Source organism: Schistocerca gregaria, chromosome 7 (assembly GCF_023897955.1).
Source record: "Schistocerca gregaria isolate iqSchGreg1 chromosome 7, iqSchGreg1.2, whole genome shotgun sequence".
Classification (NCBI taxonomy): Eukaryota; Metazoa; Arthropoda; class Insecta; order Orthoptera; family Acrididae; genus Schistocerca; species Schistocerca gregaria.
The window spans coordinates 253,788,545-253,813,221 of NC_064926.1; the positions used below are offsets into that span (position 1 = coordinate 253,788,545).

The window sequence follows — 24,677 nt, forward strand, 5'->3', positions numbered from 1 at the left end:
GCCGCGGTCGACTGGTCACTTTCACAATTTGACCCTACTCCTGCGCCACTACCAATGGCGACGACTTATGATCCCATCCCGGTCGATGATATGTACGACCTTCACTTATATTCCCTGCGACGGCCTTCTACCAATACCGTCTTCTGGGACGGACATGCAAACAATTTTCACCCAAAAGAGGCAAGAAGAGTCGACGTACGGCCTCGGACCGACACAACGAACGTCCCCTGAGACTCCAGAGGCCGTCCGATACGACGAGGACTCAGAGAATCTGCGCGACGTCAAGAGCGACGACAATGCAACGTCGGCTCTGGCTGTGCCGGTACCTACTGTGCCTGCTCGCCTACGTGCCCCTGAACCAACGGACTCCACCATTATGACTGCCACCGAGACGTTCTCCTCTCTTACGAACAAGGAGGAACCTCAGAACGCTTTCACCGACAGCACCGTTGATGGCGTAAGTGACGATGTCGACGATGACTCGAACCACACTCTGGGGACTGAGTTACTGCAGATGTGGTTGTTGTGGTCTTCAGTCCTGAGACTGGTTTGATGCAGCTCTCAATGCTACTCTATCCTGTGCAAGCCTCTTCATCTCCTAGTACTTACTGCAACCTATATCCTTCTGAATCTGTTCAGTGTATTCATCTCTTGGTCTCCCTCTATGATTTTTGCCCTCCACGCTGCCCTCCAATGCTAAATTTGTGATCCCTTGACGCCTCAGAACATGTCCTACTAACCGGTCGCTCCTTTTTGTCAAGTTGTGCCACAAACTCCTCTTCTCCCCAATTCTATTCAATACTTCGTCATTAGTTATGTGATCTACCCATCTAATCTTCAGCATTCTTCTGTAGCACCACATTTCGAAAGCTTCTATTCTCTTCTTGTCCAAATTATTTATCGACCATGTTTCACTTCCATACATGGCTACACTCCATACAAATACTGTCAGAAACGACTTCCTGACATATCTAGACTCCATGTTAACAAATTTCTCTTCTTCAGAAACGCTTTCTTTGCATTGCTAGTCTACATTTTATATCCTCTCTATTTCGACCATCATCAGTTATTTTGCTCCCCAAGTAGTATCCTAATCTAATTCCCTCAGCATCACCCGATTTAATTCGACTACATTCCATTATCCTCCTTTTGCTTTTGTTGATGTTCATCTTATACCCTCCTTTCAAGACACTGTCCACTCCGTTCAACTGCTCTTCCAAGTCATTTGCTGTCTCTGACAGAATTACCATGTCATCGGCGAACCTCAAAGTTTTTACTTCGTCTCCACGGACTCTAATACCTACTCCAAATTTTTCTTTTGTTTCCTTTACTGCTTGCTCAATATACAGATTGAATAACATCGGGGAGAGGCTACAACCCTGTCTCACTCCCTTCCCAACCACTGCCTCTCTTTCGTGTCCATCGACTCTTATAACTGCCATCTGGCTTCTGTACAATGTGTAAATAGCCTTTCGGTCCCCGTATTTTACCCCTGCCACCTTTAGAATTTGAAGAGAGTATTCCAGTCAACATTGTCAAAAGCTTTCTCTAAGTCTACAAATGCTAGAAACGTAGGTTTGCCTTTCCTTAATCTTTCTTTTAAGATAAGGCGTAAGGTCAGTACTGCCTCACGTGTTCCAACATTTATACGAAATTCAAACTGATCATCCCCGAGGTCGACTTCTACCAGTTTTTCCATTCGTCTATATAGAATTCGCTTTAGTATTTTGCAGCTGTGAATTATTACAGTGATAGTTCAGTAATTTTCACATTTGTCAACACCAGCTTTTTTTGTGATTGGAATTATTATATCGTTCTTGAGGTGTGAGGGTATTTCGCCTGCCTCATACATCCTGCTCACCAGATGGTAGAATTTTGTCATGACTGGCTCTCTCAAGGCTGTCAGTAGTTCTAATGGAATGTTGTTTACTCCCGGAGCCTTGTTTCGACTCAGGTCTTTCAGCGCTTTGTCAAACTCTTCACGCAGTATCGTATCTCTCATTTCATCTTCATCTACATCCTCTTCCATTTCCATAAAAGTATTTCGCCCTTGTATAGACCCTCTATATACTCCTTGCACCTTTCTGCTTTCCCTTTTTTGCTTAGAACTGTGTTTCCATCTGAGCTCTTGATATTCATACAAGTGGCTCTCTTTTCTCCAAAGGTCTCTTTGATTTTTCTGTAGGCAGTATCTGTCTTACCCCTAGTGAGATAAGCCTCTACATCCTTACATATTCCTCTAGCCATCCCTGCTTAGCAGTTTTGCACTTCCTGTCGATCTCATTTTTAAGACGTTTGTACTCCTTTTTGCCTGCTTCATTTACTGCATTTTTATATTTTCTCCTTTCATCCATTAAATTCAATATTTCTTCCGTTACCCAAGGATTTCCACCAGCCCTCGTCTTTTTACCTACTTGATCGTCTGCTGCCTTCACTACTTCATCCCTCAGAGCTACCTCTTCTTCTTCTACTGTATTTCTTTCCCTCATTCCTGTCAATGATTCTCTTATGCTCTCCCTGGAGCTCTCTACAACCTCTGGTTTAGTCAGTTTATCTAGGTCCCATCTCCTTAAATTCCCACCTTTTTGTAGTTTCTTCATTTTTAATCTACGGTTCATAACCAATAGATTGTGGTCAGAGTCCACATCTGCCCAGGAAATGTCTTACTGCAGTTACTGCAGACGGGGACCTAATTGCGACGACAATAAAGCCGTCAGGTGGCGTATGGCGAGACTCGCCGCTGCTTCGCCCCTCTTCACTCTCCGCTGATGGAGTTTCCCTCCATGGAGGGGCACGTGAAAATTCATCTACTGCATGGGGTGATATAAGCATCGTACGTCGATATCGCACTGCTACAGGAACTTGGCCACACTTCCGGACGTCGCGGGATATAACACTTATCCTTCTCCAGGGACGTGGAGTAGCCATCTATGCAAATACAGAGATTATAAGTACAATTTCTATATCTTTCCTAGTTTGATTGGATAATAATGTAAATGGAAATGGAAATGAACGTTTGGCGTCATTGGCCGGGAGGCCCCGCTAGGAGCAGGATGGGGATGGAATGATGAAGACAGCTCAACACCCAGTCCATGAGCGAAAAAAACCCCGACCCAGCCGAGAATGGAACCTGGGCCCGTAGGACGGCAATCCATCACGCTGACCACTCAGCTATCGGGGCGGACATAATGTAAATAAAAATGGGACCTTTATGATGTAATACAAATTACAAGAAATTAGGTGTCAAGGTTTTATGCTACATGCAACACAATAATCCAGTCAACCAATCTAGCGAGACTTAGTGTACGTACATGGTTGTCGTTGTACACTCCTGGAAATTGAAATAAGAACACTGTGAATTCATTGTCCCAGGAAGGGGAAACTTTATTGACACATTCCTGGGGTCAGATACATCACATGATCACACTGACAGAACCACAGGCACATAGACACAGGCAACAGAGCATGCACAATGTCGGCACTAGTACAGTGTATATCCACCTTTCGCAGCAATGCAGGCTGCTATTCTCCCGTGGAGACGATAGTAGAGATGCTGGATGTAGTCCTGTGGAACGGCTTGCCATGCCATTTCCACCTGGCGCCTCAGTTGGACCAGCGTTCGTGCTGGACGTGCAGACCACGTGAGACGACGCTTCATCCAGTCCCAAACATCCTCAATGGGGGACAGATCCGGAGATCTTGCTGGCCAGGGTAGTTGACTTACACCTTCTAGAGCACGTTGGGTGGCACGGGATACATGCGGACGTGCATTGTCCTGTTGGAACAGCAAGTTCCCTTGCCGGTCTAGGAATGGTAGAACGATGGGTTCGATGACGGTTTGGATATACCGTGCACTATTCAGTGTCCCCTCGACGATCACCAGAGGTGTACGGCCAGTGTAGGAGATCGCTCCCCACACCATGACGCCGGGTGTTGGCCCTGTGTGCCTCGGTCGTATGCAGTCCTGACTGTGGCGCTCACCTGCACGGCGCCAAACACGCATACGACCATCATTGGCACCAAGGCAGAAGGGACTCTCATCGCTGAAGACGACACGTCTCCATTCGTCCCTCCATTCACGCCTGTCGCGACACCACTGGAGGTGGGCTGCACGATGTTGGGGCGTGAGCGGAAGACGGCCTAACGGTGTGCGGGACCGTAGCCCAGCTTCATGGAGACGGTTGCGAGTGGTCCTCGCCGATACCCCAGGAGCAACAGTGTCCCTAATTTGCTGGGAAGTGGCGGTGCGGTCCCCTACTGCACTGCGTAGGATCCTACGGTCTTGGCGTGCATCCGTGCGTCGCTGCGGTCCGGTCCCAGGTCGACGGGCACGTGCACCTTCCGCCGACCACTGGCGACAACATCGATGTACTGTGGAGACCTCACGCCCCACGTGTTGAGCAATTCGGCGGTACGTCCACCCGCCCTCCCGCATGCCCACTATACGCCCTCGCTCAAAGTCCGTCAACTGCACATACGGTTCACGTCCACGCTGTCGCGGCATGCCACCAGTGTTAAAGACTGCGATGGAGCTCCGTATGCCACGGCAAACTGGCTGACACTGACGGCGGCGGTGCACAAATGCTGCGCAGCTAGCGCCATTCGACGGCGAACACCGCGGTTCCTGGTGTGTCCGCTGTGCCGTGCGTGTGATCATTGCTTGTACAGCCCTCTCGCAGTGTCCGGAGCAAGTATGGTGGGTCTGACACACCGGTGTCAATGTGTTCTTTTTTCCATTTCCAGGACTGTATTTACACCGCTTCTGTGTCACTTGCCAGCTAGTGACGATCATAAAAACTTATTTTTGCTTATGTTTGTGAATAATACGTTCCTGGCTGCCCTACGTGTAATGATCTTTATGGTCAAGGAAAACGCTTATGCAGTGTGAAGCGACTTGCAGCACTGATGGTCAAACCGTGGTAAAAGTTTTTAGAGTATGAGCTTATGTTAAATTCAATAGGTTATGTAGCACGACAGTTTATCGGTTTGCAAAACACGGTTGCAAACTATTTTACTGTCATCCTTTTGTAGATTCGATGACAACAGCATAGGTCTGTCAAAACCATACATTCAATAAATGCCTTTTTAGTTACTTTGCTTGTTAAATTTCCCTAATTTATCACAAAGAACCTTCCGCTTTACAGTAGCTCTGGTCAGACAACCACAAACCGGGAGAGACTGACCACATAAACTGGGCTCGTGCAAGCCTGTCGGACACCTCGCCAGCTCAGCGGGCCATTCTCACGAATGGAATCAAGCGTGCAACTATCGACCGCTCTCGTAACGCGTCGAAACGTTCAGATAAGCGCGCGTTATTTCCCGGCCTGTTATCGCTTCGAGCATACAGCTTTCAATCATCCCGTCTGTTGACGTCTTGCAGTATTATGTAGCAATTTTCACATTCCCAAGAACTCTTCTAGGTGTTAGTTCTTTATTTTCCCGCTGTTATACTGGTTGGTAGTGGTAACGATAATTAAAATGAATGTCGGGATAATTCACTTGAGATGAATACGGCTGTTTTACTTTCCCATCCATCTACCCTTTTGTCAACTCTGTAGGATTTTAACTGAACAGACTGTGGGACCCGGTAATTTTTTTATAGCTTCAGGAAGAAAACATTGTATGGTTAATTTTAATACTTTCACACCTGCATTTTTAACCCTGCAGACCCTTTTTCCGACAAAGGGCACCTATGCAGAATCATCATTGCGCATACACCTGCGCGCCATAGATGGAGAAATATTCGAAGAGCACGCATAATTCGGCGTAGGGCGCTCATGTAAAGGCAACTAATGAGCATGCTTCCCCGCACCAACATTTGGTATAAAGCAATCTACGCTGTAACACATTCTCCTGATGACGGCTGACTGTTTGCCAGCCGAAATATCGTAGCCAAAAGTCTACGTCATCCGGCTGCAAACGTTAAACTTCATGCAGTACTCATTACGCCGGGAAAACGTCCAGAATCGCAAATATTGTTTGAATAAATGTAGATTTTTGAACGAAGGAGACCGCCAGGCAGAGCTTCTCACACAAACTGCGGCAGAGGGCTACACTTGCTACTCAGCTACAGATGTTAGTGAAATACATTAGAGATTCGAAAGGAGAGGATTTTCATGTTCATACAGTTGCCCGTAATTCATTTTTGAGAAATGCAATTACGTGGTGTCTTTTCGAATAATTCAAACGACTTCATTTATCTGTGGAACAGCAGGATCAGAGTTTATAAAATGATTTGTCACAATTCATGACGTCACACGAATGCCTGTGGATACATGGCGTAAACTTCGTGGACAATATTTTGTTGTGACAGCAGTTATTTTTAGAGTACATTATAACTTTCTTTGGGGCTCGTGTTCTTGATTTGGACTAGCGCCATTAAGTGTCGTCAATGGCCAAACATCGAAGAGACTCTATCACCCTTCCCTGGGCACTCCTCACGACACACTTGTCTGTGATGAACACTCACCGTCGAAGACAACATACTGTGTTCTGTTACTTAAAAAGTCTTCAAGCGACCCACTTATCTGGGAACCTGTTATGTATGCTTGTATCTTAGTTAACAGCCTGCAATGAAGCTCCGTGTCAAAAGCCTTCCGGAAATCTAGAAATATGGCATTTGCCTGTTGCGCTTCATCCGTTGTTCGTAGTATACCATGTGAGAAAAGAGCAAGCTGAGTCTCGCACGAGCGATGCTTTCTAAAACCATGGCGACTCGTGGACATAAGCTTCTCAGTGTCATGAAAGCTGATTATATTCGAAATGCGAAATGTGTGCAACGCTACCAGCTGGTGAACTACGCCCGCACCGGTTTTGCTACGCATACTGCCATCTGAATGTCGGCCAACAGCGTCATGTAACTTTCATTTCACCCTTTAGTAAACAGCACTCAGAGCGCAGTCTCTCTATTGCATTTTATTTGTAGTCATTTACATCTCACATGCTACATTTAATGTCTTAATTGTGTCGTATAGCGCGAGTGCTCTCTTAAGGACATTCAGATATTACAAACTCTTTACAATAAAATGCAGCCCCTAAGTTCAAACGCCATTTTACGTAGTTCAGTTAATAAAGTGAATATCCATTCAAATGATAAGATGGGGATCAGTTTAAGGAAATACTCCCATAGAACTACAAACGTTGAAGTACAGAGATTGTACAATGTGATTACTTATTAAAATGGTTCAAATGGCTCTGAGCACTATGGGACTTAACATGTGAGGTCATCAGTCCCGTAGAACTTTTTTTTTTTGGGTCATCAGTCTACTGACTGGTTTGATGCGGCCCCCCGTAGAACTTAGAACTACTTAAACCTAACTAACCTAAGGACATCACACACATCCAGACCCGAGGCAGGATTCGAACCTGCGACCATATAGGTCGTGCGGTTCCAAACTGCCTAGAACCGCTCGGCCACTGCGGCTGTCATTAATTAAACGATTGTTGCTTCGAAGCAGTTAACGAATTATAAGATAATTTAGGACAAATCAGTATTCACCTTCGAGAAACAATTAGCTTACTATTCACCTACGAAAAGTAACAAGCACAGTAATCACCTTATAAAAATAACAAGTAGGCTTTCGGTGACTTCTGGCTAGTTATTTAAGATTATAGTGTACATAGGCATCCGTTTGTTTGCCTTCAGCCCCCAGCAGACAGCTTATGAATTCAATGACGGATCTGCCCGTCTGGGTCATGACAAGGACAACTTTTGATAGCGTGATATTGGTGACTGAAGGCCCAGGCCACTAGACGTTCTAATGGTCCCACCTATGTCGCTAAAATGTGAGATTTGTCAGCCTTGACACAGATCCGACCAATCTCCGAGTGCGTTCATAGATCGCGGTTGCTCACTAATGTTTTAACAGTCTCGTGCAGTCACGTGCCATGACATGTCGTCTGGTCGGTTCAGGGCGAAGGTATTACAGACTGCAGAACACGTCTAATTCCTATGTCCAAGAATGTTACTGCTTATGTTCACGTACATTATCTCTTTACTTTGTTCCTCTGTGCTTTATTCTCAAACTGCGAGCTGTGTAACTGTTGTGTACATAGTTCCGCGTAGTCAGCGCATACACAACTTTCCCAACAGAGTGCGCCCCGCACTACGAGATGGCGCTGTCTTAGAGACGGACCAAGTTCTGCTTCCGCCGATCCGCGTATTAATATGTAATGCAGCCAATGAGATTGCTGCTAACGTAGAACCTTTTCTTCTCGCGGATCACACTCGCGCAGTGATACCTAGACGCTTGAGGTATTATAATGAGTGCACAAACCTCCGATTAGTCAGTCTGCATTTGTCTGCATCAATCTGTATCAGTCTCCATTAGTCTGTACCAGTCTACATTTGTCTGTACCAGTCTATAGTCAATCTTCAGTCTGCGCCTAATAAGATTATCATATTCCTGCACATAGCCATGAAGATAAATGAATAGACACTTTGTCAAGTATCAGAGATATGTGAGAAAAAAATTAACGTACCAAGACGAAAGGAACTTCAGATTGTCAGTTGTAAATAGCATCCAGAATCAAGTTAAGTAAGGTTTATGATTTTTATTATTTTAATAAATGCGTGTGAAAGTTAATCAAGTTCTGTTTAAAGTTGGTCACTGTCAATCAGCTACTCTAAGCGTGCAAGTGGCATTTCTATCGTCTGACCAAACGGCAGAAGACAAACACGCCACGATAAGACCACGAGGCATATTGCTGACACTCGCCTACTTCGTTAGAGCGACAAGTCAAATAATCTGATGATGTGTGTACCAAAGGTCTTACAGTACGCACACCACAGTGACATATTCGATTGTTCTGTGACAGATGCCTTCATGCCGAGGAAAAACAAACCGCAGGTAGGGATGAACATGATCCCCAAGAGTAGATGCATATTATGTTGATCCACTGAGCCAAGAACGACGAGACAACCCAGACAATTTCACGATAACATTCCCAGCCTCGATGCTTTCGACGACTGCAGCACGGTTTTGCTTTGGGACGTTTCACGCCATACACTCTGACGGCAATATGTCCGATGGCACATAAAACATAATTCATCAGAAAAGGCCACCTAATGCCACTTAGTGGACGTCCAGTTGCGTTCGTCGCTGGTGAACAGTAGTCAGTATGTGTGCAAGAAGGAAGAGCCTGCTGCAATGGCCTTACACAACAACGTCTACTGGGTAGTCGTTGAGGAGACACTGTTGATAGCCCCTTGCTTCATCTAGCCTGTCAGTTGCTCAACAGTTGCACATCCATCAGCCTGTACACATTTTCGCAGACGCCGCTCACCCTAGTGTGGTCCACGGTTCGCTACAGTCGCGTCTGAGCAGTTTCTGGGTAGCTCCATTTTCCCATGCACCGTATTCCTTAATTACGGTGACACGTAAACAGTTTACGAACTTAGACGTTTCGGAAATGTTTCCATTGCGTCTGAAAACCTTCTGGACGTCATATAATTCACCTCGTTTCCGCATTAGGACAACGAATGTATTGTTTACCACTTACAACGATATATACCCTTCACAGTTAGCGTCGCCATCTGTCTTCTATCAGTGATTATTGCACGTTGCTGTCGAACAACATAGGATAAAGACGATGAGATGTTGATGATGATGATGATGATGATGTTTGGTTTGTGGGATGCTCGACTGCGCGGTCACCAGCGCCTGTACAACGTCCCAATGTTAACACAGTCCATTTTCTTTTCACAACCCAATCTAGTCACTCTAACAAATGTTGATGATGATGAAATGATGAGGACAACACAAAACACCCATACCCAGGGCAGAGACAATCCCCATGTTTGAAAATTTTTGTTATTGTTTGAAGTTTCTATTGCTTTTAATGATCATCAAGTACAAAAATATTTTCGATTACACTTCTGTGTGGATACGTACACGAATTCCCTCACAGTAAGAAAGTCAAGACTATGAACTGGACAACAGTGTTCAATACATACGGTTACGTATTGTTTACAAAATGAAACATATGAATCCTAAATTAGCACACCGTATCTATGTTCTGGAGACATTTTAACCGCTAGAAGATTACTGTTAAACGTCTTAATATAAGTGTCCATAGGTTGGGTGCTCTATACTAAAATATTGCTGACATATTGGATTGTCTGTAGAATGTTAAAATTCTGTGTCTTGGATTCTTCACATTTTTTTCCGCATTCATACACACTGTAAATAAAAATGGTTAATCCATGAATCTAGAATAAATAATCTATGAACTGTTTTGTGAAATAAGTTGTCGAACGTAAGAAAGAAAATAGATAGAGATAAATTTGACTTCAATAATGCTCGAAATCACATGCAGCAACCCGAACATCGAAGCAAAAATGTGACTGGTTTGCATATTCAAATACTTAAATTTTGAAAATCGTGAACAAAGAACCATATCAATTGGAGCCCTCTTATGTTAGCTGCATAGAAAGAGCGCAAAGTAGAATCCGCAGTTCGTATGGAACTGCTCTGTGATTTACGGTTCCCATTTTCATATTTATATTTTTATCGGGAAAAGTCTTTCAGCAAGAACAACCATTTCGACAGCATTTGTAAAGAAAACCTTACTTCTTACGCCACGTATATGTTTTTTCCTGATGTTAGAAGGATTTTCTATTGAAAAAGTTTGAGACTGAAAATTTGTTTGAACTTTTTTTTACAACTTCGGGCATAGATGACAGAAACATGAGAAAGCCATTATGATATGTCAAATCGACCCAACAGCCGATATTATGGTCTACATCATCCACTAGACACCTATCCTCTAGTATTGTTTAAATTTAGATGCTTCTAACATTGAAATTTAAGTTCGCAGCCAGCATGTCATTTGCTGCTATGATATCGATCATCATTCAAAGGCGCGTCGAATGTTTATATAATATTTCCTACTTTTAGATAAATTATTTCACAAAACATATGTCTTTTTTTATTTCATGTCTTGTTCAGGAAGCATGAATCACAATATATTTAAAAATCGATCGGTATTCAACAGTATTATTATTTAGAGAATATAGATAAGAGAAAGCACACGAGGTGTCGGACGAAGATTTGATGTTCAATGTTCAACTTAGAATTTTAAGAAGTACTGAAATGTATTTGTGTGATAGATTTTTCTTAATTATCCTGATTACGTCCATAGTATTTTTTTTATTTTGAATTTTTTTTTATTTTTTTTATTTTGAGAACACCTCACTCTGGTCAGATTGATACCTCATTTGTCCATTTGTCATTTGGCTACGAAACTTCACTCCAATCACTACTGGTCAGTTTGGTACACCCAATCTGTTCATAAACCAATCTTCGTTTGTGTACGAAAATCCGTTTTCTGTCCTCTCAAACATTTGACCAAGAACAGCTATTGGCTGATAATGATTAGTAAGAACCGATATTAGCAACAATAACAAATATTTTTCAAAACAGCTCATGATGTTACAACATGATTTTCGACACTCTTAAAATTATTAAGTTTCGTCGTTGAAGTAGTGAGACAAGGCTACAGGTTTTAGATGACTGCCACTTACCGTATGTGATTACATGACCAAGAACTTAATACGAAGGTTTCATTCGTTCAGCTCCTACTAAAGCAAAAGCTTATTAATTCACTCAAAGCTGGATAAAGTAGTGATGGCGAAATAATATGGCGAAAGTTTTCAGCGCTGATCATAAACAGTGTCCTGCACACACAATAATATAAGGACACTTTTTTCATACTCACGTTCAGATTCTTGACTGCTTGCACGTCCTCCGCGTATTTGTGGTAAGAATCGCAGGCAACGTCTCCGTTTTCGCCCTTGGCATATTCCGGATGTTCGTGCAACATACGGTCCCATATGTTCTCGCCCTTGCCTGTAAATGGCGAAACGACAGATTAATGGAGTCCTTTGTGCATGTGCTGTTCAAGAAGTTCTCTCTCTGTTGGAGCAGCATAATAATTGGTTCGTCCCTTTACAATACAAAAAGAAAGAAATTTGAGATACCAGAAACATAAACACAATGCAGATACCAAAACAAATTTCGTAAACCCACATAAATTTGTGGAATGAATGTGTTTCAATGGTCTTGGCAAATCGGCTTTTATTATAATTCTCGTTTTCCGCCCCTCAAGACGGAACATGCTCTTTGAGTTCTTATAGAATCATGGTTTCTTCACATACTGGTTTAGGGGAAGAGAAAGCACAATTTTGCAGTAGTTGCTACGTGACTTTAATTTCCAGCATTTTCCTTACAACCAAGGATGACCTCCAGATAACCTGGTCAAAAACAGATGACACTTCCAGAATTAATTTTTAGTCTGCAGCGGAGTGTGCATTGAAACCTCCTGGTAGACCAAAACTGTGTGATTCAAACGTGGAGCCTTCGTGTCTTTTGTGATCAAGTGCTCGTTTTTATCTGCCAGGAAGTTTCAAATCAGTGCATACTCCGGTGCAGAGTGAAAAATCATTTTCGAAACAATCTCTCAAGCTGAGGCTAAGTCATGTCTTCACCATATACATTCTTACAGGATCGCAAATTACACGAAGTATGCAGCAGAACTTCTGTGAAGTTTGGAAAATAAGCGATGAGGTACTGCCGGAAGTGAAGCTTGAAGCGGCTCATGAGACGTCCTTGTCAGTACAGCCAGTTGAGAAAATGTGCCTATCCGAATAGTGGTCCGGCACATAGTTTTAATCTTACAAGATGTTTTAAGTCAGTGCTCATTCCCCTACACAGTGAAAACTCGTTGTGGAAACAATTTCCTAACCTATGACAGAGAAGTCTGCGTAAGATCCTTTGATCTTGGAGTGCGAGTTTCCCAGATATGCAGAATCTCTGTGAAGTTTGGAAGGCAGGAAATGAGTTACCACCAGAAATAAAGCTATGACGGCGGGCCGTGAGTGGTGCTTAGATAGCCCAGCCATTTGAGCGATTGTCCACGGAAGGGAAAGATCCCATTTTCGAGTCCCAGTCTGGCACCCACGAGGAAACTATAACATACTTATTGAAGAATACGTAACAGAAAAATGCAGGAAAGAATACTGCATATGTTGAAGTATTTAATTTTCTGTATATGAGTGAAGCTGATGCTCTTCTGTACACCTACATTGTATGTACAACAAAGGTATGAAAAATGTATCAGCAATGTTCATCGCTCGTTTCCCGGACTTCACATTTCCTGGATCCGTTTCTCTTATCACTCAAAAACTAAATAACATAAAGCTTTGAAATTTTTGCGGTATGTCCACAGAATCAAGCATAATCAAGTTATTCTGTTGGACAGCTTTGCAGTTCAAATATGTTACAATGTGAAAAAAGTTTAAAAATCTAAATTCATAATTTGAAGTACGTATTTTGCCAATAAAGTGAACACTCCATTAATAGTTTAATACTACACCAGATATGAGGTAAATGCTGCGACATTACTGTTGAACAGCCACCATTTTGTAACAATTTAAAAAAGAGTAAAAGTAGTTTTTATGGTAGATTATATTTTTATCCAATACAAGAAGACAAGTTGTTTGAGAGTGTCAATTTTTATTCTTGTACGTTTTCTGTGGTAGGAAATGATTCTTTGAATGTCGTCAAATTTTTGCCTCCGTAAGCCTTATTTGCGCCCTTAATAAAGATATTGTTTTAAAAGGAATGTAGATTATGCTGTGAACCAACCATCTCAAGGCTAATTCCGTTAATTCTGGTCTTACCAAGTAGCTATTGTGATAGTTTAAATTTTTGTAAATTGTTACGCTTTTCATGTAAGTTTCTTTGTATTGCTTTTCTTTAACGATTGTGGGTTGGGGTTTTGATAAATTGTGGTAACAAAGTTATAAGGCTAACTGAATGGTCCTCTCTTTAATGAGTTTCGTTTTTAATCCTGATATTAAAAAAGTCTTTTGCTATGTTGCTGTGCAGACCTCTCAACCTGGAACCACCATTCCCACCTACTGTTACAGTCATTTAGGGACAATACGAGAAAGCGATTTGAAATGAGCCACTCACATGAAATCAGCATTAGGAAAATGGAAGATCCGTAGCAAAGGTCGTGGGAAAATGCAATGTATTCATATAGCAAACCACAGACTAAACTCTAATGTGACCTTGTTTTTATTGAGTAGCAGACATCGTAGTCATTCAGATGTGTGCTCCTAGGACCGTAACAGGTATGATTAGCCCAGAATAGAGTGTAACATAATATTCAGAGAACTCAAATTGGGATCCTTGGAAGAAATACAACGTAGCTCTCCCGAAATCCTTCTGGGTAAATGTAGAGAATCTCTGTCCCATGTAAACTGGGCGAACACTGTGCCCCTTCCATGGCGTATCTCTAGCACGGGTCTTAAGAATAAGATTAGGGCACGTACAGAGGCACAGGGACAATAATTTTTCCTTCCCTCAATACACAAACGGACCAGGAACGTGTGTAGGTACTCTCCTCTGATTACTGTACCTTTTGGATAAAACCTGAAATGAGCGGTAGTGGCTCCACATCCCATTATATAGAGGCAGGAAACCAATGGTCGGAAATGCGTCTTCATTGTGTTATGGACGTCGTTCTTATGCGAGGTATACCCCGCATACCTCGCATAAGAACGACATGGCTCACAGTAATTGTTCAAAGTGATGACCGCCATTCTCAGTGCATTCAGTCATGCATGGCAACAGCGCAAGAAGTTCTGCCGCACTCTCTCAAAGATTCTTGGTGTCTGCTGCACCAGGAGAGAAGCAACATGGACCCTAGCAAGCAGGTCTTTATGTGGTGTCACCGCCAGACACCACACTTGTTAGGTGGTAGCCTTTAAATCGGGCGAGGTCCGGTAGTATACGTCGGACCCGCGTGTCGCCACTATCAATGATTGCAGACCGAGCGCCGCCACACGGCAGGTCTAGAGAGACTTCATAGCACTCGCCCCAGTTGTACAGCCGACTTTGCTAGCGATGGTTCACTGACAAAATACGCTCTCATTTGCCGAGACGTTAGTTACCATAGCCTTCAGCTACGTTATTTGCTACGACCTAGCAAGGCGCCATTATGATTTACTATTGATATTGTGAATCATTTACCGTCAAGACAGACGTTCGTCATTAATGGATTAAAGTTAAGTATTACACCAGCTACGTCCGTTTTTCTGAAGTCTAATTTCCTTTTCCTGTTTCAGACCTCACGCCAGCCTGCGTGAGCCAAATCGCGTGCCTTTCGGCCTCCTCTAGTATGACGGTGTTGGCTTTCCTGCCAACCACAACACTTTGTATGTTTCTACGGGGACTTCATACGCCAGCGCCTTGACTTAACCCCACAGGAGAAAGTACAGATGTGTGAGATCCTGCGATCGTACTGGTCGTTGGACAGGACTTCCCCTTCCCAACCAACGATGAGGGTACGTGTTGTTCAGATGCATATTCGTTTTGAGACACACCCTTTCGCTGGCAACAAGGGGGACGGTCTCCAAGAACTATGGCAGGACATCTCGCAGAAACACCAAAGACTGGCGGTCGTCTCTTTGAACGATTACTATGAGCTATGTTGTTAGGTGGTGTACTTAGTGTATGTCCATGACACAAAAATATAGGCATTTCTGACCATGAGTTCTCTATCTCCACATAATCGTCGTGAAGCCAGTATCACCTTTGCACTTTGCCGCAAAAGCTTTGAGACATCCTGCATACGTCCATATAGGTGGCTCTAACAGGTATGTTACAAGTACGTGCGGATAATAACCGGAAAACTCCCTCGTACAGCGTTCTTAAGGAGCCGTTACGGCCGGTAGAATGAAATTACATGACCTGCCCCTCCATCCCGCACCCGTTCTCACTGGCTGTCCGTACAGCGTCCGCCACTCACCGTCGGCGTCCCAGCCGCCCTCGATCTGGTACGAGGCCGTGGCCGCCCCCAGCATGAAGCCGTCGGGGAACTGGTTGACGGCGTCAGCGCGCGGCAGGCGGAGTCGGGGGCGGCGGGAGGCGGCTCCCGCTGCCCCCGGCGCGGCCTCTGCCACGGAGGCCAGGCACGCAGTTAGCAGCAACACTGCTCGTTTCGACAACATGACTTCTATGTTACAACCAAACGCTATCACGCCCTTTATAAGTCGCACACTACATAGTGAACTGTCAGCATCTCATGTCGGTAATTATCGTTGCCGTATCGTTTAGTAACATTCAAGTGACAGCCTCAAGTGTTTACAAGATTCGGGTTTTTCTGTTTGTTAATGACAGAGTTTGTCACAGCGCTAGTAATTACTTAATATATTAAATTTCTTAACTTTGAGATAGCATCTTTTCTTATCACAAACCAATGTAAGAATCTTCTCCTATTCACCTCAGCTGTTCGTATGTCGCGAAAGCGGACCACCCGCTTCAGATCTGTAGGATGCATACAGTATTAGATAAGTCTGAAATAGTTTTTGGTGTTGGTGGCTAAACTATCTTCAGCCCGCGACGTATGGTCGCACTTTCTCGGTGTACAGATCCAATAACATCGTAGACAGGCTACAACCCTGTTCCACTCCCTTCTCAACTATGGCTTGCCTTTCAAGCCATTCGACACATGTCCACCTGTGTTGACCATGTATTGCACTAGTTGACTTACGGTATCGACAAAGGAGATGTGGATGGCATCGTTTTCTTTGCTCCAGCTGCATAACAAGGATGCCAGCAAACTAATGCGATGGAGGGGTTTTCTTGCAGCAACCGTTTCCTGTAGCTGGAGTGTTATAACATTCTCGAATCTTCTATAAGACTGATCTTTCCCATTCTCAAAGCTTAGTCACCAGTACTGGATCGATTTAGATGTAATGACTACTTTTATAGGCCGGCCCGGGTGGCCGAGCGCTTCTCTGCACTACAGTCTGGAACCATGCGACCGCTACGGTCGCAGGTTCGAATCCTGCCGCGGGCATGGATGCGTGTGATGTCCTTAGGTTAGTTAGGTTTATGTAGTTCTAAATTCTAGGGGACTGATGACCTTAGAAGTTAAGTCCCATAGTGCGCAGAGCCATTTAAACCATCTACTTTTATATTTGTATGACTCTTACCATTCTAGTTATCCCTGATTACTAATTTGAGGACGTTAGAAGACCGAAGTAAATGTGCACTAAGAATATTCCATTTTTCTCAAAGTCATACCTAACACCATGAAGGAAATCTTTGTATGTGATGAGAAATGTTTATTATTTCAGAAATAAAACATTTCAAGTATAGCTGCAAAACTTTTGCATGTACTGATGGCATGGCAGTGGTTGCTGAAAGTGAACAAGAACTGAGTCGGGAGGGTAGGAAAACTGAATGTACGCTAGACGATGGCTGAACAATCCACATACACAAAAGCAAATGGAAGCAGGTGAGCAGCAAATAGACATTGTAATTGACCATATGTTGAACGTGACATTATCGAAGACGAAGACAAATTTTGTCACCTCCGAAGAAGGACGGATAAAGGGATACATGCCAAAAAGGAAAAAAAAAGGTTGAACAAGGTACAAGAGGCATCTATAAAGGAAAGCAGCTGTCGATATCCAAAAGCATAAATCCTGAGACCAGGGAAAAGTTAATGGAACAGGTGTGTTTGGATAGCATTTCTGCATGTATCTCAGACATGGCCAATTCAGGAAACAGACAGAATTTTAGTGTACAAGAGACTGCTGAAAAAGGGCTAACTTAGGCAGATATGTAGTGAACATATTCTACAATAAGCCAGCGAGAAATAACTGGCCAGTAAAAATAATATTCGATGAGCTAGAACGTTTGGAGACGTATTGCGATATGAGTCGTTGCTAAGATCCTCGGCTGTTACAAAGTGGAAAGAAAGAATTTGAGGGGAAGGTTTAGACGTAAGTACACATTGAAGTAGAATGCCGCGGTTACGTCCAAACGGATAGCTAGTATGTCACATGAATTCAGAAGCACCACAAAACAACCATAGGGCTGACGACTTAACCACGCATAATAACTTTTTTTTTAGTCATCTGTTTTTTGAATTGTTTCATGAAGCCCGCGAAGAATACCTCTCCTGTAGTTCAAATGGCTCTGAGCACTATGGGACTTAACATCTGTGGTCATCAGTAACCTAGAACTTAGAACTACTTATAACTAACTAACCTAAGGACATCACACACACCAATGCCCGAGGCAGGATTCGAACTCGCGACCGTAGCGGTCACGCGGATCCACACTGAAGTGCCTATAACCGCACGGCCACACCGGCCGGCCCCTCTCCTGTGCCAATCTCTCCATCACAGAGTAGCGCTTGCAACCTACGCCCTCAATTATTTGCTGGCTATATTACAATCTGTGTCTTACACTACAGTTTTCCCCCTCCAGCTCCGTCTAGTAGCATGGAAGCCCTTCCCTGATGTCTTAACAGATGTCCTATAACCCTGTTCCTTCACCTTGTCAGTGTTTTTCACATATTCCTTTCTTCTCTCATTCTGCGCAGAACCTCCTCATTGCTTACCTTATCACTCACCAAATTTTCAACATTCGTATGTACCATCACATCTCAAATGCTTCCATTTTCTTTATTTCCGGTTTCCCCACTCTCCATGTGTCACTGCCAATTTCTCAGAAATGTCTTCTTCAAATTAAGGTCTATGTTTGATACTAGTAGACTTCTTTCGGGGAGGAATGCTCTTCTTGCCAGTGCTAGTTTGCTTGTGATGTCCTCCTTGCTCCTTTCGTCATTGTTTATTTTGCTGCCTAGGTAGCAGAATTCCTTAACTTCATCTACTTCGTGACCATCAATGCTGATGTTAAGTTTCTGGCAGTTCTCATTTCCGCTGCTTCTCATTACTTTCGCCTTTCTTCGAATCAATCTCAATCTATGATCTGCACTCATTAAACTGTTCATTCCATTCACCAGATCATGTACTTCATCTTCACTTTCACTCAGGATAGCACTGTCATCAGCGAATCCTATCAGTGATATCCTCTCCCCTTGAATTTTAATTCCACTCCTGAATCTATCTTTGAATTCCATCACTGCTTCTTCGATGTACAGATTAAACAGTAGGGGCGAAAGAACATATCAGTATCTTACACCCTTTTTAATTCGAGCACTTCGTCCTTGGTCCTCCACTCTTATTATTCCCTCTCGGCTCATGTGCATATTATATCTCACCCATCTCTCCCTATAGCTTACACCTATTTTTTCTGAATTTCGAATATCTTGCACCATTTTGGATTTTCGAACGGCTTTTCCAGATCGACAAATCGTGTAAAACTGTCTTGATTTTTCTTTAGTCTTCCTTCCATTATCAACCGCAACGTTAGAATTGATTCTCTTGTGCCTTTACCTTTCCTAAAGCCGATACCATCGTTTTCTAGCACATCCTCAATTTTTTCCCATTCTTCCGTATGCTATTCTTGTTAGCAAATTGGACGCATGAGCTGTTAAGCTGATTGTGCGGTAATTCTCGTTCTTCTCATCTTTGACACTCTTAGGAGTTGATGATATTTTTTTAAAGTAAGATGGTATGTCGCCAGACTCATCCACTGCACACACCAAATTGAATAGTCGGTTTGTTGTCACTTTCTGCAATGAAATTAGAAATTCTGATGGAATGTTATCAATCCCTTTTGCCTTACGTTTCCTTTAATTTACGTCTATGGCCACAATCTTTGCTGTTTAACAGATTACCGTTTTCGGTCTTTAACGACCATCATCAGATCTGCAGCAAAAATGGGAAAATATAAATACACTCGCAAACTGTATACAGCTTAAGAACAATACATAGAGCATATTGAAAAGTAGTACTGACAAAATTTACATTTGTGCGCTTTAAATGTGAAGAGCCATACCTGTCTCATTAAACAAAGTCCTAATGCACTGCAGCCATAGTGGCATAGTCAACTGTTAAATGCGGAATCAGCACCAGCATCGTCAAATACATATAAATCACATCACATGCACGAGTCATGTTGTCAGTAAAACTACTGTTTAAAACAAGCTGCCGTACAGTAGCCACAAGCTGTTTGTGTAGTAAGTTGACCAGAAGTCGCTAATGTCAGCATACACTAGTTTTCAATAATTAATTGAAACAGCGAAAATAAAAGGGGGCTACAATAGTCTGTAATAAGCTTACAAAGTATAAAAGGTGTTACAGTAAGAAAAAGCAATAAATGAAAATCACGACAAAAGTAATATTGTTGAAAAGACGAAGAGTTAAAGAACAGTGGTTGACATATGCTCTAGTGCCAATATTCGAGGCAATTATTTGATCTCCAAAGCTTTCCCTTCACAGAGGTGCAATGTATTCTTTCCACCTATTCGCGCTCTCCTCTGCATTTAACTGTGGAATTCCCGTTGCATTCTTCATGTTACCACCCTTGATTTTAATGTCACCGAAGGTCGTTTTTACGAGTACTTATATGCTGAGTCAGTCCATCCGACAATCGTTTCCTTTTCGACTTCTTTTCATTTTTCATGCAGCAATTTCATGTTAACTTCCCTGCGCTTCCGATTTATTTCGTTCCCCAGCGATTAGTATTTCTGTCTTCCTGAATTGGCATGAACATTTTTGTACTGTCTTCTTTCATCGATTAACTGAAGTACTTCTTCTGTTACCCGTGGTTTCTTCTCAGTTACCTTCTTTGTACCGATTTTTTCTTTCCAATTTCCGTGATTGCCCATTTTAGAGATGGCCATTCCTCTGCAACTGTACTGCCTACTGAGCTATTACTTGTTGCTGTATCCACAGCCTTAGACACATTCAAGCACATCTCATCATTCCTTAGTACTTCCGTATACCACTTCTTTGCACATTGATTCTTCCTGACTAATCTGTTAAACTTCAGCATACTCTTCGTCGCTACTACATTGTGATCTGGTTCTGCATCTGCTCCTAGGTAAGCCTTACATCCCAGTATCTGATTTCGGAAACTCTGTCTGACCATGACGTAATCTAACTAAAATCTTCCCGTGTCACTCGGTCTTTTCCAAGTATATCTTCTCCTCTTGTGATTCTTGAACACTGCTAGGTGAAATCTGTTACAGAACTAAGTTAATATTTCTCCTCTCTCATTTCTTGTCCCAAGTCCATATTCACCTGTAATCTTTTCTCTTACTCCTTCCCCTTCTACTGCATTCCCGTCCCCCATGACTATTAGATTTTCATCTCCCTTTACATACTGTATTACTCGTTTAGTATCCTCTTATAATTTTTGTCCTCTTCCACTTGCGACATCGTTGTCGCCTTTGGTTTGCTGTCAGAACGACACTATCACTGAACTGTTGACACTAACACACTCTCTGCTCTACCTTCCTATTCACAATCAATCCCACTCCCGTTATATCATTTTCTGCTGCTGTTGATATCATCCTATCCTCGTCTGACCAGAAATCTTTGTCTTCTTTTCACTTCACTTCACTGGCTCCTACTATATCTAGCTTTATCCTTAGCATTTTCCTTCTCAAATTTTCTAGCTTACCTACTACTTTCAAGCTTCTGACAGTCCACACCCCGACTCGTAGAACGCTATCCTTTCGTTGTTTGTTGAACCTTTTTCTCATTATCACCTCTACCTTGGCAGTCCCCTCCTGGAGATCCGAAAGGAGGACTATTCCGGGATCTTTTTCCAATGGAGAGACACATGACACAAGAGGCCACGTGTCCTGTGGATACATGTTATGTGTCTTTCATTTAGTGGTTTCCATTGCCTTCTGGATCCTCATTCCGTTAATAATTGATGATTCTTCTGCCTTTAGGGGCAGTTTCTCACACCAAGGCCGAGACACTGGCCTCTGTCCGCTCCTTCGCCCCCTTTGACAAAGGCGTTGGTAGAATGAGGGTCAACTGCCTATGCCGGAGGTCTTCGGCAGCCAATACTGATTATTAATCAAGCGGTGGTGGGCTTAGAACTCGGGACCAATGATGTTTCGCTTACTAATCAAAGACGATAACCGAAGACCACGGCAGCACTAGTACCTGCTGTAAAATGCTTTTGTCGGAGCACAAAAACGGCGAATAAGTTCTTGTTTACAGTGCTCTGATAGAAAAGTGAGGAATCGGCTTGTGCCGTCCTCATTTTGACACATGTTTACGGTATATTTCACTGCCTCTGTCTCCTCTGAACTCTTACAATGTCTAATTTTGTCTCCCTTTACCACTACATTGTTTCCACCATATCACGGCATCGCAAAAATTCTGGATGTCTACATTATATTTCTACCTGTTCTCATTATGGTCTCCGATTAACTACTGCTACTTATATCTTTCTGAAATGCTTAATGTATTCATCTCCTGGTCTACTCCCGAGGCATTGTTTCGACTTAAGGCTTTCAGTGCTCTGCTTAGTGTTTCTCTTCTTCATCTCTAACACTGCCCTCAAGTACATCTCCCTCGTATAGACCTTCCTTATACTCCTTCCACCTTCCGGCTTGCCTTTCTTTGCTTAAGAGTGGTTCCCATCTGAGCTCTTGATATTAGTGTAGATGCTTCTTTTCTCTGAAGGCCACTTTGATCGTCCTGGAGACAGTATCTATCCCTGACCTAGAGATATATGCGTGTAAATCCTTACATTTGTCGTCTATCCATTCTTGCTTTGCCATTTTGCGCTCCTTGTCATTCTCATTTTTTAGACGTTTCTTTTCCCTTTCCACTGCTTCATATACTACATTATTAAACATTCTCCTTCCATAAATTAAATTCAATATCTCTTGTGTTACCCAATGATTTGTGCTAGACCTAATCTTTTTACCTATTTGATCCTCTGATGACTTCACTATTTCATCTCTCAGAGGTACACATACTTCTTCTACAGTATTCCTTTCCCCTGTTGGTTACGAACTGTACATAAAAACTGAAGAAATTGCAAAAATGTACCTCTAGAGAAACAGAGAAACAGAGGTTTTATGTAATACTCCTTCTGAAACTCTGTTTCTTTCAGTTTATCCAGGTCCCATCACCTTAATTTCCTACATTTTTGAAATTTATTTAGTTTTATGTACAGTTCGTAACCAGTAAATTTTGGTCAGAGTCCACATCTGCCCCTGGAAACATCTTATAATTCGAAATCTGATTCCGAAACCTCTATCTTACCATTATACAATCAGTGTGAAGCCTGTTAAACCAAGTATTGAGGATGATTAAATTACACTCTGCGCAAAATTCTATCAGGCAGATTCGTCTTTGATTCCCTCCCCCAGGCCATATTCACCTATTATTTTTCTTTCTTTTCCTTTCCGTACAATCAAATTCGTGTACCCACGACTATTAAATTCTCGTCTCCCTTAATTTTCTGAATAATTCGTTTTATCTCATCATAAATGCTGGTTGGCATATGAACTTCTATACTGTGGTGGGTGTGGGCTTCGTTCCTATCTTGGTTACAATAATGGATTCAATATGCTATTTGTAGTAGCTTCCTAGTGCTCCTATTTCCTTACTCATTATTAAACCTACTTCTGTATTGCCCCTATTTGATTTTGTATTTATTTTGCAGTATTCACCTGACCAGAAGTTGTGTTCCTCCTGCCACCTACCTTCGCTAATTACCACTATATATAACTTTAACCAATCCGTTTCACTTTCTAAATTTTCTAATCTGCCTGACTGATTAAGGAATCTAACATTCCACTGTGTGATTCGTAGAACGTCAGTATTGTTTCTCCTGATAACGACATCCTCCAGAGTAGTTCCCGCCCGTAGACCCGAATGGGGGACTATTCTACCTCCGGGATATTTTACCTAAGACGACGCTATCATCATTTAACCGTGCAGTAGAGGCGCATGCTCTCTGGAAAAGCTATGGCTGTAGTTTCCCCTTCTTTCAGCTATTCACAGTACCGGCACAGTAAAGCTGTTCAGGTTGACCAGACCAGATCAGTCAGTCATCAAGACTGTTGCCCCCGCGAATATTGAAATGGCTGCTACCCCTGAAGCAAACAAGCCTTCCCACCTATGGCAAGTTCCACTGTAGCTACATGCTCAAAATTTCTGTCCAAAATACGCCCTTCCGTGTACCATTCTGTTGAAATTTGCCGGGTTGGAGGGTTTACACCCCCTACGCCTATGTATCGTCGTCACTCATCTATATTTTTCGTTTCCATTCTCTCTTTTGCTTCCACTGCCTCTGTCTCCATCCATGATTCTTACTCCACTGTCTCTCACTGACCATCAATATCTCCTGTCTCTGTGGATCGTAGTGCTACTGTCTTCGCCCACCTCTCTTTCTACTGTACTGCCAATTTTTGTCACACACCATCACTGTCTCTTTTTCTCCCATTGCCACTATCTCCTGTCTCTTCTACTGCTACTGGCTCTCTGGTACTCTCTTCTAGCCCAAAAAGAGCAAATACGTTTTCATAACAACGTGTTTTATGAGGAAGGTGGAATGAGGATTGAAGCAACTGGTTCCCACTTTCTTTTAAACAATAACATATTTTGTGATTTAAAACTTTCCCAGCGTACCTATTGTTCCACAAAATTTCGGGAAACTGCCGGATGTCTGTAGCATCCTGCCACAGTATTTCGGCACAAAGCCTTCTGGCCATCTTCAGGTGATACTGGCGAAAATGCACTGAGCTCTGGTATTTAAGGCCCCACCGGCATATGCGTGTGTCACTTGAGCGCGTTCGATTCTGCTGTGCCACGCGCCCTCCGTGGTGAAAACTCGCCGCATCGATAGCAATTCGATTGCCTTCCCGCAATTCGATCACAGAGCTACGCCACCTACGGAGGACACGAATTTTTTCAACGACTGGATTCCATG

General features: G+C 42.9%; 1 protein-coding gene across 1 annotated transcript in view; it reads right to left on the reverse strand.

Moving 5' to 3' along the window:
- Positions 1 to 16,025, reverse strand: part of LOC126282010 (myrosinase 1-like) — a 90,813-nt gene extending 74,788 nt beyond the window's left edge. The window contains exons 1-2 of the mRNA XM_049981401.1: positions 15,817 to 16,025; positions 11,719 to 11,849 (exon numbers count right to left, since the gene is read on the reverse strand). Coding sequence (XP_049837358.1) covers positions 11,719 to 11,849; positions 15,817 to 16,018 — 333 coding nt within the window. The 5' untranslated portion in view covers positions 16,019 to 16,025. The remainder of the gene's footprint in view (positions 1 to 11,718; positions 11,850 to 15,816) is intronic.
- Positions 16,026 to 24,677: the final 8,652 nt, after the last annotated feature.